General features: G+C 41.3%; 1 protein-coding gene across 3 annotated transcripts in view; it reads right to left on the bottom strand.

Moving 5' to 3' along the window:
• LOC115124333 (voltage-dependent L-type calcium channel subunit alpha-1D-like) overlaps positions 1-21,935 on the bottom strand; it is a 231,158-nt gene that overhangs the window by 65,359 nt on the left and 143,864 nt on the right. For all 3 annotated transcript variants that reach the window (XM_065005347.1, XM_065005346.1, XM_065005348.1), the window contains exons 7-9: positions 7,061-7,257; positions 4,130-4,233; positions 3,814-3,986 (exon numbers count right to left, since the gene is read on the bottom strand). In XM_065005347.1, coding sequence (XP_064861419.1) covers positions 3,814-3,986; positions 4,130-4,233; positions 7,061-7,257 — 474 coding nt within the window. The remainder of the gene's footprint in view (positions 1-3,813; positions 3,987-4,129; positions 4,234-7,060; positions 7,258-21,935) is intronic.

The raw sequence follows: 21,935 nt of genomic DNA, 5'->3' as shown, positions 1-21,935 counted from the left end.
TGAAGGAGGTGGTGAGGTAGGAGAACAGAGGGGAATGAGATGTGAAGGGGGTGGTGAGGTAGGAGAACAGAGGGGAATGAGATGTGAAGGGGGTGGTGAGGTAGGGGAATTAAATGTGAAGGAGGTGGTGAGGTAGGGGAATGAGATGTGAAGGAGGTGGTGAGGTAGGAGAACAGAGGGGAATGAGATGTGAAGGAGGTGGTGAGGTAGGAGAACAGAGAACAGAGGTGGGAATTAGATGTGAAGGAGGTGGTGAGGTAGGAGAACAGAGGGGAATGAGATGTGAAGGAGGTGGTGAGGTAGGAGAACAGAGGGGAATGAGATGTGAAGGAGGTGGTGAGGTAGGAGAACAGAGGGAATGAGATGTGAAGGAGGTGGTGAGGTAGGAGAACAGAGGGGAATGAGATGTGAAGGAGGTGGTGAGGTAGGAGAACAGAGGGAATAGATGTGAAGGAGGTGGTGAGGTAGGAGAACAGAGGGGAATGAGATGTGAAGGGGTGGTGAGGTAGGAGAACAGAGGGGAATGAGATGTGAAGGGGGTGGTGAGGTAGGAGAACAGAGGGGAATGAGATGTGAAGGGGTGGTGAGGTAGGAGAACAGAGGGGGAGATGTGAAATGAGATGTGAAGGGGTGGTGAGGTAGGAGAACAGAGGGGAATGAGATGTGAAGGGGGTGGTGAGGTGAGGAGAACAGAGGGGAATGAGATGTGAAGGAGGTGGTGAAGGGGGTGGTGAGGTAGGAGAACAGAGGGGAATGAGATGTGAAGGGGTGGTGAGGTAGGAGAACAGAGGGGAATGAGATGTGAAGGAGGTGGTGAGGTAGGAGAACAGAGGGGAATGAGATGTGAAGGGGTGGTGAGGTAGGAGAACAGAGGGGAATGAGATGTGAAGGGGAATGAGATGTGAAGGGGTGAGGTAGGAGAACAGAGGGGAATGAGATGTGAAGGGGGTGGTGAGGTAGGAGAACAGAGGGGAATGAGATGTGAAGGGGGTGGTGAGGTAGGAGAACAGAGGGGAATGAGATGTGAAGGGGGTGGTGAGGTAGGAGAACAGAGGGGAATGAGATGTGAAGGGGTGGTGAGGTAGGAGAACAGAGGGGAATGAGATGTGAAGGGGTGGTGAGGTAGGAGAACAGAGGGGAATGAGATGTGAAGGGGTGGTGAGGTAGGAGAACAGAGGGGAATGAGATGATGTGAAGGAGGTGGTGAGGTAGGAGAACAGAGGGGAATGAGATGTGAAGGAGGTGGTGAGGTAGGAGAACAGAGGGGAATGAGATGTGAAGGAGGTGGTGAGGTAGTAGAACAGAGGGGAATGAGATGTGAAGGAGGTGGTGAGGTAGGAGAACAGAGGGGAATGAGATGTGAAGGAGGTGGTGAGGTAGGAGAACAGAGGGGAATGAGATGTGAAGGGGGTGGTGAGGTAGGAGAACAGAGGGGAATGAGATGTGAAGGAGGTGGTGAGGTAGGAGAACAGAGGGGAATGAGATGTGAAGGAGGTGGTGAGGTAGGAGAACAGAGGGGAATGAGATGTGAAGGAGGTGGTGGTGAGGTAGGAGAACAGAGGGGAATGAGATGTGAAGGGGTGGTGAGGTAGGAGAACAGATGGGGAATGAGATGTGAAGGGGTGGTGAGGTAGGAGAACAGAGGGGAATGAGATGTGAAGGGGTGGTGAGGTAGGAGAACAGAGGGGAATGAGATGTGAAGGGGTGGTGAGGTAGGAGAACAGAGGGAATGAGATGTGAAGGAGGTGGTGAGGTAGGAGAACAGAGGGGAATGAGAAGGAGGTGTGAGGAGGAGGAGGGGAATTAGATGTGAAGGAGGTAGGAGAACAGAGGGGAATGAGATGTGAAGGGGTGGTGAGGTAGGAGAACAGAGGGGAATGAGATGTGAAGGAGGTGGTGAGGTAGGAGAACAGAGGGGAATGAGATGTGAAGGAGGTGGTGAGGTAGGAGAACAGAGGGGAATGAGATGTGAAGGGGGTGGTGAGGTAGGAGAACAGAGGGAATGAGATGTGAAGGGGTGGTGAGGTAGGAGAACAGAGGGGAATGAGATGTGAAGGGGGTGGTGAGGTAGGAGAACAGAGGGGAATGAGATGTGAAGGGGTGGTGAGGTAGGAGAACAGAGGGGAATGAGATGTGAAGGGGGTGGTGAGGTAGGAGAACAGAGGGGAATGAGATGTGAAGGGGTGGTGAGGTAGGAGAACAGAGGGGAATGAGATGTGAAGGAGGTGGTGAGGTAGGAGAACAGAGGGAATGAGATGTGAAGGAGGTGGTGAGGTAGGAGAACAGAGGGGAAATGAGATGTGAAGGGGGTGGTGAGGTAGGAGAACAGAGGGGAATGAGATGTGAAGGGGTGGTGAGGTAGGAGAACAGAGGGGAATGAGATGTGAAGGAGGTGGTGAGGTAGGAGAACAGAGGGGAATGAGATGTGAAGGGGGTGGTGAGGTAGGAGAACAGAGGGGAATGAGATGAAGGGGTGGTGAGGTAGGAGAACAGAGGGGGTGGTGAGGTAGGAGAACAGAGGGGAATGAGATGTGAAGGGGTGGTGAGGTAGGAGAACAGAGGGGAATGAGATGTGAAGGAGGTGGTGAGGTAGGAGAACAGAGGGGAATGAGATGTGAAGGGGTGGTGAGGTAGGAGAACAGAGGGGAATGAGATGTGAAGGGGGTGGTGAGGTAGAACAGAGGGGAATGAGATGTGAAGGGGGTGGTGAGGTAGGAGAACAGAGGGAATGAGATGTGAAGGAGGTGGTGAGGTAGGAGAACAGAGGGGAATGAGATGTGAAGGGGGGGTGGTAGGAGGTAGGAGAACAGAGGGAATGAGATGTGAAGGGGTGGTGAGGTAGGAGAACAGAGGGGAATGAGATGTGAAGGGGGGTGAGGTAGGAGAACAGTAGGGGAATGAGAAAGGAGGGGAATGAGATGTGAAGGAGGTGGTGATGAGGAACAGAGGGGAATGAGATGTGAAGGAGGTGGTGAGGTAGGAGAACAGGGGAATGAGATGTGAAGGAGGTGGTGAGGGAGAACAGAGGGGAATGAGATGTGAAGGAGGTGGTGAGGTAGGAGAACAGAGGGGAATGAGATGTGAAGGGGGTGGTGAGGTAGGAGAACAGAGGGGAATGAGATTTGAAGGGGTGGTGAGGTAGGAGAACAGAGGGGAATGAGATGTGAAGGGGTGGTGAGGTAGGAGAACAGAGGGGAATGAGATGTGAAGGAGGTGGTGAGGTAGGAGAACAGAGGGGAATGAGATGTGAAGGGGTGGTGAGGTAGGAGAACAGAGGGAATGAGATGTGAAGGAGGTGGTGAGGTAGGAGAACAGAGGGGAATGAGATGTGAAGGGGTGGTGAGGTAGGAGAACAGAGGGGAATGAGATGAGGAGGTGGTGAGGTAGGAAGAACAGAGGGGAATGAGATGTGAAGGGGTGGTGAGGTAGGAGAACAGAGGGAATGAGATGTGAAGGGGTGGTGAGGTAGGAGAACAGAGGGGCATGAGATGTGAAGGGGGTGGTGAGGTAGGAGAACAGAGGGGAATGAGATGTGAAGGGGGTGGTGAGGTAGGAGAACAGAGGGGAATGAGATGTGAAGGGGGTGGTGAGGTAGGAGAACAGAGGGGAATGAGATGTGAAGGGGGTGGTGAGGTAGGAGAACAGAGGGGAATGAGATGTGAAGGGGTGGTGAGGTAGGAGAACAGAGGGGAATGAGATGTGAAGGGGTGGTGAGGTAGGAGAACAGAGGGGAATGAGATGTGAAGGGGGTGGTGAGGTAGGAGAACAGAGGGGAATGAGATGTGAAGGGGGTGGTGAGGTAGGAGGACTCACGGATGCGTTTTCCCCCCTCCTCGTCCCCCTCCTCGTCATTCTCAGGGTCGATGTCCTCGGCCTGAGTGATCCAGTCCAGGTAGCCCTTCAGATCCTCCTCCAGCTGCTGCTTCTCTCTCAGCTTCTGGAAGTCTCCACGAGCCTTGGCCTTCTCTCTCTCCTTGGAAAACTCTCTGTGGACGGACACACACACACACACAAAGAAAAAAGCTCAGAAACCTGTTCCCTCTATGTGTGTATTTCTGTGTGTGCACCCTCGTGCGTGTGTATGTGCATATGTTCAGTATATAGGACAATGATGATTCTAATGTCTTACCCGCTTAAAACTCCCAGAACCAGGTTGAGAACGAAGAAGGAGCCGAAGATGACTAGACTGACGAAGTAAACCCAGGGCAGCTCAAAGCCCATGGCATCATTCATCTGAAACAACCAAAACAGTCACAGTTAGCTTTAGAAGACAATCGAGAAGTTCCTGGGAAAACTAGATCAACCACCTACAGTTGAAGTGGGAAGTTTACATACACTTAGGTTGGAGTCATTAAATTTCAACCACTCCACAAATGTCTTGTTAACAAACTATAGTTTTGGCAAGTCGGTTAGGACATCTATTTTGTGCAAGTAATTTTTCCAACAATTGTTTACAGACAGATTATTTCACTTATAATTCACTGTATCACAATTCCAGTGGGTCAGAAGTTTACATACAGTAAGTTGTGTTATTTCCTCTTTTCAGTGACTCTCTCTTTAAGACAAGTGTGTGTGCAGGCTTTTACCTCACCCAAAACAGTAACACAGCTCATTTGTTGATGAAGACTATGAATCAGGTTGTGTTACAGTTGGCTGGAGCAAAATCCTGCGCCCACAGTGCAGAAAAGATTTCCCACCACTGCTATAAAGAATCTGTCTCTCAGGACACTACACACAGGAGGGTATAGATGTGTGAGCAGACCATAGATAGAGGGGAGGGGAGGTCAAATATCTGCCAATCATCTCTCCATTCCTCCTCTGTGTTCAGCTCCCACTCCATCCCTTTCATGTCTGTTGAGTGGCTGCATCTTTCCTCCACTCGCATTGTCACCTTCACCCCATCCATGGCTTCATTAGCATCGCATCGCCATGGTAACTGGTACATGAACGAAAAGAAGAGAGGGCAGTACTGATAGAGCGGGAGGGAGAGTCAGTCAGAAGAGAAGAGAAAGCAAGAGAGGAAGAGGAAAGAAGAGATGGAGCAGGAATAGGGTTCAGGGACAGGGGTATGGTTCAGGGGTAGGGTTCAGGGACAGGAATAGGGTTCAGGGATAGGGGTATGGTTCAGGGGGGGTTCAGGACAGAAATTCAGGGGACAGGTTCAGGGGTAGGGTTCAGGGATAGGGGGATATGGTTCAGGGTAGGTAGGGTTCAGGGGGACAGAAATAGGGTTCAGGGGTATGGTTCAGGGGTAGGGTTCAGGGACAGGAATAGGGTTCAGGGGTAGGGTTCAGGGACAGGGGTATGGTTCAGGAATAGGGTTCAGGGACAGGGGTAGGGTTCAGGGGTAGGGTTCAGGGACAGAAATAGGGTTCAGGGGTATAGTTCAGGGACAGGGGTATGGTTCAGGGGTAGGGTTCAGGGACAGGAATAGGATTCAGGGGTAGGGTTCAGGGACAGGGGTATGGTTCAGGAATAGGGTTCAGGGATAGGGGTAGGGTTCAGGGGTAGGGTTCAGGGACAGGAATAGGGTTCAGGGACAGGGGTATGGTTCAGGGGTAGGGTTCAGGGACAGGAATAGGGTTCAGGGGTATGGTTCAGGGACAGGGGTAGGGTTCAGGGACAGAGGTAGGGTTCAGGGACAGGAATAGGGTTCAGGGTTCAGGGACAGGGTTATGGTTCAAGGACAGGAATAGGAATAGGATTCAGAGACAGGAATAGGGTTCAGAGACGGGTATGGTTCAGGGGTAGGGTTCAGGGACAGGGGTATGGTTCAGGGTTCAGGGACAGGAATAGGGTTCAGGGACACAGCTAGGGTTCAGGGTTCAGGGACAGTGGTAGGGTTAGGGGATAGGGTTCAGGGACAGGGGTATGGTTCAGGGACAGGGATAGGGTTCAGGGACAGCGGTAGGGTTAGGGGACAGGGTTAGGGACAGAGGACAGAGAGAGAGAGAGAGAGAGAGAGAGAGAGGGTGAGAGAGAGAGAGTGGAGAGAGAGAGAGAGGTGAGAGAGAGAGAGAGAGAGAGAGAGAGAGTGTGAGAGAGAGAGAGAGAGAGAGAGAGAGAGAGAGAGAGAGAGAGAGAGAGAGAGAGAGAGAGAGAGAGAGAGAGAGAGAGAGAGAGAGAGAGTGTGAGAGAGAGAGAGAGAGAGAGAGAGAGAGAGAGAGAGAGAGAGAGAGAGAGAGAGAGAGAGTGTGAGAGAGAGAGAGAGAGAGAGAGAGAGAGAGAGAGAGAGAGAGATATGTGAGAGAGAGAGAGAGAGAGAGAGAGAGAGAGAGAGAGAGAGAGAGAGAGAGAGAAAGAAAGAAAGAAAGAAAGAAAGTGAGAGAAAAAAGGATAGGCTACGACAACCGAGAACAGGTAGGCTGCTACTTTATATTCTGAATGGAGCTGATGTTTGTTTAAGTGTGTAGGACGAGTGCAGCATCATTTAGCCTAGCTACCTAGCTAGCTAGCGTAACTAGCTTCTCCCAACTTGAGACAGTCAAGACAGGTACTACGTAATCATATTGAATGATAAATAACCTAGAGATGGCAGCTATTAGTATACTATAGCACAAGCCGGTTTGGTTGATTGCTCTGTCGTCTCTCCCTCCCTCCTCCCTGTGTCACTCGCTCACATTCACAGTAGCCTACACACAGCACAGCCCCTGCTAGAGCGTCACCTCTCTCTACCTCACACTTTATCAACTCTGGTTAATAAAGTAGTTTAAACACTTTTCTGCTGCTTCCCTCACTCGGATTTGACCCGGGTCTGGATCCGACTAGGTCTATACAAGTCTAGTTGTTAGGTCCGTTCGGAACGTGTTTCTATATTTTAAAAATGTATTCATGCATATCGGCTCCGAATGGGAAAGCCCCAGGTTCATCTTGGTACGGGTCCAAGAAGTTGGAGACCTCTAGTCTGACATTTTATAGGTTCTATAGGTTGGATTTGATTGGAGCTCATCCAGAATTAGCGATGACGCTAAGCTAACCCTGTTGAAACCTCTGTGTTACTGTGAGTAGAGATGGCTAACTAGTTGCCAGCTGGGTGTGGTTCATGAAGCAGCAGCCTCACCCAGTAGAGAACATCAGTCCAGCCCTCCATGGTGATACACTGGAAAACAGTAAGCATGGCAAACAGGAAGTTGTCAAAGTTGGTGATGCCACCGTTGGGGCCGTGCCATCCCTCTCTACACACAGTCCCATTCATCATGCACTGGCGCCCATGGCCTGACATTGCACACGGAACAGGCTCCTCCTCTGCCAGAATGCCTACAGGGATATAGAGAGAGAGAGGGGAAGGGAGAGATATGGGAGAAAGAGGGAAGGAGAATAGTTAGAACCGCATGGAATGCCAGCTTAGTAAACAATGACTCAAAACATCAGAGGGCAACAATATCAAATACAGTCAGAGGTGTGAAAAAACACTTGGACGCACAGAGAAGTGTGGCTTTTTATTCCCTTATAGAGCAAACCATTTCGTCTAGTTTAGCTTATATACTCTTGTTTACAGATACACATTTCATATGTATACATGTATAGTGTACAGCACAGTGTTTAACACATTATTCTTATGGCACACTAGCACATCAGAGGCATTTTTTCTCTCTCTCTCACACACACACACACACACACACACACACACACACACACACACACACACACACACACACACACACACACACACACACACACACACACACACACACACACACACACACACACACATCACATTCAGAATCACACACACATCACATTCATAATCACACACACATCACATTCATAATCACACACACATCACATTCATAATCACACACACATCACATTCATAATCACACACACACTACATTCATAATCACACACACACATTACATTCAGAATCACACACACAATACATTCATAATCACACACATTCATAATCACACACATCACATTCATAATCACACACATCACATTCATAATCACACACATCACATTCATAATCACACACATCACATTCATAATCACACACACACATCACATTCATAATCACACACATCACATTCATAATCACACACATCACATTCATAATCACACACATCACATTCATAACATTCATAATCACACACACATCACATTCATAATCACACACACACATCACATTCATAATCACACACACATCACATTCATAATCACACACACACACACATCACACACACATCATCATAATCACACACATCACATTCATAATCACATTCATAATCACACACATCACATTCATTCATTCACATTCATAATCACACACATCACATTCATAATATACATTCATAATCCACACAATACATTCATTCATATTCATATCACACAAACATTCATATACATTCATATCCTGAACATTCTGAACATTGTAGTCCACTTGTCATTCCAATCTCCTTTGCATTAGCGTAGCCTCTTCTGTAGCCTGTCAACTATGTGTCTGTCTATCCCTGTTCTCTCCTCTCTGCACAGACCATACAAACGCTCCACACCGCGTGGTCGCGGCCACTCTAATCTGGTGGTCCCAGCGCACGACCCACGTGGAGTTCCAGGTCTCCGGTAGCCTTTGGAACTGCCGATCTGCGGCCAACAAGGCAGAGTTCATCTCAGCCTATGCCTCCTCCAGTCCCTCGACTTCTTGGCACTGACGGAAACATGGATCACCACAGATAACACTGCTACTCCTACTGCTCTCTCTTCGTCCGCCCACGTGTTCTCGCACACCCCGAGAGCTTCAGGTCAGCGGGGTGGTGGCACCGGGATCCTCATCTCTCCCAAGTGGTCATTCTCTCTTTCTCCCCTTACCCATCTGTCTATCGCCTCCTTTGAATTCCATGCTGTCACAGTTACCAGCCCTTTCAAGCTTAACATCCTTATCATTTATCGCCCTCCAGGTTCCTCGGAGAGTTCATCAATGAGCTTGATGCCTTGATAAGCTCCTTTCCTGAGGACGGCTCACCTCTCACAGTTCTGGGCGACTTTAACCTCCCCACGTCTACCTTTGACTCATTCCTCTCTGCCTCCTTCTTTCCACTCCTCTCCTCTTTTGACCTCACCCTCTCACCTTCCCCTCTACTCACAAGGCAGGCAATACGCTCGACCTCATCTTTACTACATGCTGTTCTTCCACTAACCTCACTGCAACTCCCTCCAAGTCTCCGACCACTACCTTGTATCCTTTTCCCCTCTTGCTCTCATCCAACACTTCCCACACTGCCCCTACTCGGATGGTATCGCGCCGTCCCAATCTTCGCTCTCTCTCTCCCCCGCTACTCTCTCCTCTTCCATCCTATCATCTCTTCCCTCTGCTCAAACCTTCTCCAACCTATCTCCTGATTCTGCCTCCTCAACCCTCCTCTCCTCCCTTTCTGCATCCCTTGATTCTCTATGTCCCCTATCCTCCAGGCCGGCTCGGTCCTCCCCTCCTGCTCCGTGGCTCGACGACTCATTGCGAGCTCACAGAACAGGGCTCCGGGCAGCCGAGCGGAAATGGAGGAAAACTCGCCTCCCTGCGGACCTGGCATCCTTTCACTCCCTCCTCTCTACATTTTCCTCTTCTGTCTCTGCTGCTAAAGCCACTTTCTACCACTCTAAATTCCAAGCATCTGCCTCTAACCCTAGGAAGCTCTTTGCCACCTTCTCCTCCCTCCTGAATCCTCCCCCTCCTCCTCCCTCTCTGCAGATGACTTCGTCAACCATTTTGAAAAGAAGGTCGACGACATCCGATCCTCGTTTGCTAAGTCAAACGACACCGCTGGTTCTGCTCACACTGCCCTACCCTGTGCTCTGATCTCTTTCTCCCCTCTCTCTCCAGATGAAATCTCGCGTCTTGTGACGGCCGGCCGCCCAACAACCTGCCCGCTTGACCCTATTCCCTCCTCTCTTCTCCAGACCATTTCCGGAGACCTTCTCCTTACCTCACCTCGCTCATCAACTCATCCCTGACCGCTGGCTACGTCCCTTCTGTCTTCAAGAGAGCGAGAGTTGCACCCTTCTGAAAAAACCTACACTCGATCCCTCCGATGTCAACAACTACAGACCAGTATCCCTTCTTTCTTTTCTCTCCAAAACTCTCGAACGTGCCGTCCTTGGCCAGCTCTCCCGCTATCTCTCTCAGAATGACCTTCTTGATCCAAATCAGTCAGGTTTCAAGACTAGTCATTCAACTGAGACTGCTCTTCTCTGTATCACGGAGGCCCTCCGCACTGCTAAAGCTAACTCTCTCTCCTCTGCTCTCATCCTTCTAGACCTATCGGCTGCCTTCGATACTGTGAACCATCAGATCCTCCTCTCCACCCTCTCCGAGTTGGGCATCTCCGGCGCGGCCCACGCTGGATTGCGTCCTACCTGACAGGTCGCTCCTACCAGGTGGCGTGGCGAGAATCTGTCTCCCTCACCACGCGCTCACCACTGGCGTCCCCCAGGGCTCTGTTCTAGGCCCTCTCCTATTCTCGCTATACACCAAGTCACTTGGCTCTGTCATAACCTCACATGGTCTCTCCTATCATTGCTATGCAGACGACACACAATTAATCTTCTCCTTTCCCCCTTCTGATGACCAGGTGGCGAATCGCATCTCTGCATGTCTGGCAGACATATCAGTATGGATGACGGATCACCACCTCAAGCTGAACCTCGGCAAGACGGAGCTGCTCTTCCTCCCGGGGAAGGACTGCCCATTCCATGATCTCGCCATCACGGTTGACAACTCCATTGTGTCCTCCTCCCAGAGCGCTAAGAACCCTGGCGTGATCCTGGACAACACCCTGTCGTTCTCAACTAACATCAAGGCGGTGGCCCGTTCTTGTAGGTTCATGCTCTACAACATCCGCAGAGTACGACCCTGCCTCACACAGGAAGCAGCGCAGGTCCTAATCCAGGCACTTGTCATCTCCCGTCTGGATTACTGCAACTCGCTGTTGGCTGGGCTCCCTGCCTGTGCCATTAAACCCCTACAACTCATCCAGAACGCCGCAGCCCGTCTGGTGTTCAACCTTCCCAAGTTCTCTCACGTCACCCCGCTCCTCCGCTCTCTCCACTGGCTTCCAGTTGAAGCTCGCATCCGCTACAAGACCATGGTGCTTGCCTACGGAGCTGTGAGGGGAACGGCACCTCAGTACCTCCAGTCTCTGATCAGGCCCTACACCCAAACAAGGGCACTGCGTTCATCCACCTCTGGCCTGCTCGCCTCCCTACCACTGAGGAAGTACAGTTCCCGCGCAGCCCAGTCAAAACTGTTCGCTGCTCTGGCCCCCCAATGGTGGAACAAACTCCCTCACGACGCCAGGACAGCGGAGTCAATCACCACCTTCCGGAGACACCTGAAACCCCACCTCTTTCAGGAATACCTAGGATAGGATAAAGTAATCCTTCTCACCCCCCTTAAAGATTTAGATGCACTATTGTAAAGTGGCTGTTCCACTGGATGTCTTAAGGTGAACGCACCAATTTGTAAGTCGCTCTGGATAAGAGCGTCTGCTAAATGACTTAAATGTAATGTAATGTAAATGTTCATAATCACACACATCACATTCATAATCACACACATCACATTCATAATCACACACATCACATTCATAATCACACACATCACATTCATAATCACACACATCACATTCATAATCACACACATTACATTCATAATCACACACATCACATTCATAATTCATAATCATAATCACACACAATACATTCATAATCACACACATCACATTCATAATCACACACATCACATTCATAATCACACACATCACATTCATAATCACACACATCACATTCATAATCACACACAATACATTCATAATCACACACATTACATTCATAATCACACACATCACATTCATAATCACACACAATACATTCATAATCACACACAATACATTCATAATCACACACAATACATTCATAATCACAATACATTCATAATCACACACATCACATTCATAATCACACACACAATACATTCATAATCACACACATACATTCATAATCACACACAATACATTCATAATCACACACATACATTCATAATCACACACAATACATTCATAATCACACACAATACATTCATAATCACACACACATACATTCATAATCACACACACATTACATTCATAATCACACACACATTACATTCATAATCACACACAATCACATTCATAATCACACACATCACATTCATAATCACACACATCACATTCATAATCACACACATCACATTCATAATCACACACACATTACATTCATAATCACACACATCACATTCATAATCACACACATCACATTCATAATCACACACACACACTACATTCATAATCACACACATTACATTCATAATCACACACAATACATTCAGAATCACACACATTACATTCATAATCACACACACAATACATTCATAATCACACACATTACATTCATAATCACACACACATTACATTCATAATCACACACATCACATTCATAATCACACACATTACATTCATAATCACACACATACATTCATAATCACACACATACATTCATAATCACACACAATACATTCATAATCACACACATCACACACACATTCATAATCACACACACACACATTCATAATCACACACATAATACATTCATAATCACACACATCACATTCATAATCACACACATCACATTCATAATCACACACATCACATTCATAATCACACACACATTACATTCATAATCACACACACATTCATACATCATAATCACACATACATTCATAATCACACACATCACATTCATAATCATCACACATCACATTCATAATCACACACATCACATTCATAATCACACACACATCACATTCATAATCACACACACAATACATTCATAATCACACACACAATACATTCATAATCACACACACAATACATTCATAATCACACACATCACATTCATAATCACACACACAATACATTCATAATCACACACATCACATTCATAATCACACACATCACATTCATAATCACACATCACATTCATAATCACACACACAATACATTCATAATCACACACACAATACATTCATAATCACACACACATAATCACACACACATTCATAATCACACACATCACATTCATAATCACATAATCACACACATCACATTCATAATCACACACATCACATTCATAATCACACACATCACATTCATAATCACACACACATTACATTCATAATCATTCATAATCACACACAATACATTCATAATCACACACATCACATTCATAATCACACACATCACATTCATAATCACACACATCACATTCATAATCACACACATCACATTCATAATCACACACACATTCATAATCACATTCATAATCACACACATCACATTCATAATCACACACACAATACATTCATAATCACACACATCACATTCAGAATCATAATCACACACAATACATTCATAATCACATTCATAACACAATACATTCATAATCACACACATTACATTCAGAATCACACACATTACATTCATAATAATCATAACACACAATACATTCATAATCACACACACATTACATTCATAATCACACACATTACATTCATAATCACACACAATACATTCATAATCACACACATTACATTCAGAATCACACACACAATACATTCATAATCACACACATTACATTCAGAATCACACACACAATACATTCATAATCACACACACATCACATTCAGAATCACACACACAATACATTCATAATCACACACATTACATTCATAATCACACACAATACATTCATAATCACACACATTACATTCATAATCACACACATCACATTCATAATCACACACACAATACATTCATAATCACACACATCACATTCATAATCACACACACAATACATTCATAATCACACACATTACATTCATAATCACACACAATACATTCATAATCACACACATCACATTCATAATCACACACACAATACATTCATAATCACACACAATACATTCATAATCACACACATTACATTCATAATCACACACATACATTCATAATCACACACACATCACATTCATAATCACACACATCACATTCATAATCACACACATTCATAATCATAATCAGAATCACACACATCACATTCATAATCACACACATCACATTCATAATCACACAAACAATACATTCATAATCATCACACATCACATTCATAATCACACACAATACATTCATAATCACACACACAATACATTCATAATCACACACATCACACATTCATAATCACACACATAATCACATTCAGAATCACACACACAATCACATTCATAATCACACACACAATACATTCATAATCACACACATCACATTCATAATCACACACATCACATTCATAATCACACACACAATCACATTCATAATCACACACATCACATTCATAATCACACACATACATTCATAATCACACACATCACATTCATAATCACACACATACATTCATAATCACACACATCACATTCATAATCACACACACAATACATTCATAATCACACACATTCATAATCACACACATCACATTCATAATCACACACATCACATTCATAATCACACACACATCACATTCATAATCACACATCACATTCATAACAATACATTCATAATCACACACACAATACATTCATAATCACACACAATACATTCAGAATCACACACATACATTCATAATACATTCATAATCACACACACAATACATTCAGAATCACACACACATCACATTCATAATCACACACATACATTCATAATCACACACATCACATTCATAATCACATTCACATCATCACATTCATAATCACACACACAATACATTCATAATCACACACATCACATTCATAATCACACACATCACATTCATAATCACACACACAATCACATTCATAATCACACACACAATACATTCATAATCACACACATCACATTCATAATCACACAATCACATTCATAATCACACAAACAATACATTCATAATCACACACATTACATTCATAATCACACACAATACATTCATAATCACACACATCACATTCATAATCACACAAACAATACATTCATAATCACACACATCACATTCATAATCACACACATCACATTCATAATCACACACACATTCATAATCACACACATTCATAATCACACATCACATTCATAATCACACACACAATACATTCATAATCATCACATTCATAATCACACACATCACATTCATAATCACACACATCACATTCATAATCACACATCACATTCATAATCACACACATCACATTCATAATCACATCAACAATACATTCATAATCACACACATCACATTCATAATCACACACATCACATTCATAATCACACACAATACATTCATAATCACACACATCACATTCATAATCACACACATCACATTCATAATCACACACACAACATTCATAATCACACACACATCACATTCATAATCACATTCATAATCACACATTACATTCATAATCACACACAATACATTCATAATCACACATAATTCATAATCACACACGCAATACATTCATAATCACACACATCACATTCATAATCACACACACATCACATTCATAATCACACACATCACATTCATAATCACACACAATACATTCATAATCACAATACATTCATAACACATTACATTCATAATCACACACATCACATTCATAATCACACACACAATACATTCATAATCACACACATCACATTCATAATCACACACATCACATTCATAATCACACACATTACATTCATAATCACACACATCACATTCATAATCACACACATTCATAATCACACACACATTCATAATCACACACATTACATTCATAATCACACACAATACATTCAGAATCACACACATTACATTCATAATCACACACACACATTCATAATCACACACAATACATTCATAATCACACACACTACATTCATAATCACACACATCACATTCATAATCACACACATCACATTCATAATCACACACATCACATTCATAATCACACACAATACATTCATAATCACACACATTACATTCATAATCACACACACATACATTCATAATCACACACACAATACATTCATAATCACACACATCACATTCATAATCACACACATACATTCATAATCACACACATCACATTCATAATCACACACATCACATTCATAATCACACACAATACATTCATAATCACACACATAATCACACACACATTCATAATCACACACAATCACACATTCATAATCACACACAATACATTCATAATCACACACAATACATTCATAATCACACACAATACATTCATAATCACACACATTACATTCAGAATCACACACATTACATTCATAATCACACACATCACATTCATAATCACACACACAATACATTCATAATCACACACATCACATTCATAATCACACACATCACATTCATAATCACACACATCACATTCATAATCACACACATTACATTCATAATCACACACACACTACATTCATAATCACACACACACACTACATTCATAATCACACACATTACATTCATAATCACACACAATACATTCAGAATCACACACATTACATTCATAATCACACACACAATACATTCATAATCACACACATTACATTCATAATCACACACATTACATTCATAATCACACACAATACATTCAGAATCACACACATTACATTCAGAATCACACACACATTACATTCATAATCACACACATCACATTCATAATCACACACACAATACATTCATAATCACACACACATTACATTCATAATCACACACATCACATTCATAATCACACACATCACATTCATAATCACACACATCACATTCATAATCACACACATCACATTCATAATCACACACACAATACATTCATAATCACACACACATTACATTCATAATCACACACATCACATTCATAATCACACACATCACATTCATAATCACACACATCACATTCATAATCACACACATCACATTCATAATCACACACAATACATTCATAATCACACACATCACATTCATAATCACACACATCAATACATTCATAATCACACACACAATACATTCATAATCACACACAATACATTCATAATCACACACACAATACATTCATAATCACACACACAATACATTCATAATCACACACACATTACATTCATAATCACACACATCACATTCATAATCACACACATCACATTCATAATCACACACACAATACATTCATAATCACACACACAATACATTCATAATCACACACATCACATTCATAATCACACACACATCACATTCATAATCACACACAATACATTCATAATCACACACATCACATTCATAATCACACACATCACATTCATAATCACACACAATCACATTCATAATCACACACACAATACATTCATAATCACACACATCACATTCATAATCACACACATCACATTCATAATCACACACATCACATTCATAATCACACACATCACATTCATAATCACACACAATCACATTCATAATCACACACATTACATTCAGAATCACACACACAATACATTCATAATCACACACATCACATTCAGAATCACAAACACAATACATTCATAATCACACACACATTACATTCAGAATCACACACATTACATTCAGAATCACACACATTACATTCATAATCACACACACAATACATTCATAATCACACACACATTACATTCAGAATCACACACATTACATTCAGAATCACACACACAATACATTCATAATCACACACATTACATTCAGAATCACACACACAATACATTCATAATCACACACATTACATTCAGAATCACACACACAATACATTCATAATCACACACATCACATTCAGAATCACAAACACAATACATTCATAATCACACACACATTACATTCAGAATCACACACAATACATTCATAATCACACACACATTACATTCATAATCACACACATCACATTCATAATCACACACACAATACATTCATAATCACACACATTACATTCAGAATCACACACACAATACATTCAGAATCACACACACAATACATTCATAATCACACACACAATACATTCATAATCACACACATCACATTCATAATCACACACACAATACATTCATAATCACACACAATACATTCATAATCACACACATCACATTCATAATCACACACATCACATTCATAATCACACACATCACATTCATAATCACACACAATACATTCATAATCACACACATCACATTCATAATCACACACATCACATTCATAATCACACAAACAATACATTCATAATCACACACATCACATTCATAATCACACACACAATACATTCATAATCACACACACAATACATTCATAATCACACACATTACATTCATAATCACACACACATCACATTCAGAATCACACACACATCACATTCATAATCACACACACAATACATTCATAATCACACACATCACATTCATAATCACACACATCACATTCATAATCACACACATCACATTCATAATCACACACAATACATTCATAATCACACATACATTCATAATCACACACATCACATTCATAATCACACACACAATACATTCATAATCACACACATCATTCATAATCACACACACAATACATTCATAATCACACACACAATACATTCATAATCACACACATTACATTCATAATCACACATCACATTCATAATCACACACAATTACATTCATAATCACACACACAATACATTCATAATCACACAATACACATTCAGAATCATTCATAACACACACATACATTCATAATCACACAATACATTCAGAATCACACACACATCACATTCATAATAATCACATAACACATTACATTCATAATCACACATTCATAACACACATTCATAATCACACACATCACATTCATAATCACACACACAATACATTCATAATCACACACATCACATTCATAATCACACACATCACATTCATAATTCATCACATCACATTCATAATCACACACAATACATTCATAATCACACACATCACATTCATAATCACACACATCACATTCATAATCACACAACAATACATTCATAATCACACACATCACATTCATAATCACACACATTACACATAATTACATTCATAATCACACATCACATTCATAATCACACACACAATACATTCATAATCACACACATCACATTCATAATCATAATCACACACATCACATTCATAATCACACACACAATACATTCATAATCACACACATCACATTCATAATCACACACACAATACATTCATAATCACACACATCACATTCATAATCACACACATCACATTCATAATCACACACATCACATTCATAATCACACACACATCACATTCATAATCACACACATCACATTCATAATCACACACATCACATTCATAATCACACAAACAATACATTCATAATCACACACATCACATTCATAATCACACACATCATTACATTCATAATCACACACATAATCACATTCATAATCACACACACAATACATTCATAATCACACACATCACATTCATAATCACACACATCACATTCATAATCATCACACACATACATTCATAATCACACACATCACATTCATAATCACACACATCACATTCATAATCACACACACACACACAATACATTCATAATCACACACATCACATTCATAATCACACACAATCACATTCATAATCACACACAATACATTTCATAATCACACACAATACATTCATAATCACACATTCATAATCACACATCACATTCATAATCACATTCATAACACATTACATTCATAATCATAACACAATACATTCAGAATCACACACATTACATTCATAATCACACACATCACATTCATAATCACACACACAATACATTCATAATCACACACATCACATTCATAATCACACACATACATTCATAATCACACACATTACATTCATAATCACACACACATCACATTCATAATCACACACACACATTCATAATACATTCATAATCACACACATCACATTCATAATCACACACAATACATTCATAATCACACACATTACATTCATAATCACACACATTACATTCATAATCACACACACATCACATTCATAATCATAATCATCACACATCTACATTCATAATCACACACATTACATTCAGAATCACATTCATAATCACACACACAATACACATAATCATAATCATAATCACACACATTACATAATACATTCATAATCACACACATAATCACACACACAATACATTCATAATCACACACACATCACATTCATAATCACACATCACATTCATAATCACACACATCACATTCATAATCACACACATCACATTCATAATCACACACAATACATTCATAATCACACACATCACATTCATAATCACACACATCACATTCATAATCACACACATCACATTCATAATCACACACAATACATTCATAATCACACACAATCATTCATAATCACACACATCACATTCATAATCACACACAATACATTCATAATCACACACACAATACATTCATAATCACACACATCACATTCATAATCATAATCACACACAATACATTCATAATCACACACAATACATTCATAATCACACACACAATACATTCATAATCACACACAATACATTCATAATCACACACATTACATTCATAATCACACACATCACATTCATAATCACACACAATACATTCATAATCACACACATTACATTCATAATCACACATTCATAATCACACACATTCATAATCACACACATTACATTCATAATCACACACATCACATTCATAATCACACACACATATTCATAATCACACACACACATTCATAATCACACACATACATTCATAATCACACACACAATACATTCATAATCACACACATCACATTCATAATCACACACACATCACATTCATAATCACACACATCACATTCATAATCATAACACACAATACATTCATAATCACACACATTACATTCATAATCACACACAATACATTCATAATCACACACATTACATTCATAATCACACACAATACATTCATAATCACACACACAATACATTCATAATCATAATCACACACATCACATTCATAATCACACACAATACATTCATAATCACACACATCACATTCATAATCACACACATTCATAATCACACACACAATACATTCATAATCACACACATCACATTCATAATCACACACACAATACATTCATAATCACACACATCACATTCATAATCACACACATCACATTCATAATCACACACATCACATTCATAATCACACACATTACATTCATAATCACACACATCACATTCATAATCACACAATACATTCATAATCACACACATCACATTCATAATCACACACATACATTCATAATCACACACATCACATTCATAATCACACACATTACATTCATAATCACACACACATACATTCATAATCACACACACATACATTCATAATCACACACATTACATTCATAATCACACACAATACATTCATAATCACACACATAATACATTCATAATCACACACACACACATTACATTCATAATCACACACATCACATTCATAATCACACACACAATACATTCATAATCACACACAATACATTCATAATCACACACATCACATTCATAATCACACACATCACATTCATAATCACACACACATCACATTCATAATCACACACATCACATTCATAATCACACACACAATACATTCATAATCACACACATCACATTCATAATCACATAACACACACATACATTCATAATCACACACACATCACATTCATAATCACACACACATCATAATACATTCAGAA

Source organism: Oncorhynchus nerka, linkage group LG20 (genome assembly GCF_034236695.1).
Source record: "Oncorhynchus nerka isolate Pitt River linkage group LG20, Oner_Uvic_2.0, whole genome shotgun sequence".
In the NCBI taxonomy this organism is placed as follows: domain Eukaryota; kingdom Metazoa; phylum Chordata; class Actinopteri; order Salmoniformes; family Salmonidae; genus Oncorhynchus; species Oncorhynchus nerka.
Note: the sequence above shows the minus strand (reverse complement) of the source record. Positions and strands in the feature narration are given on the sequence as shown.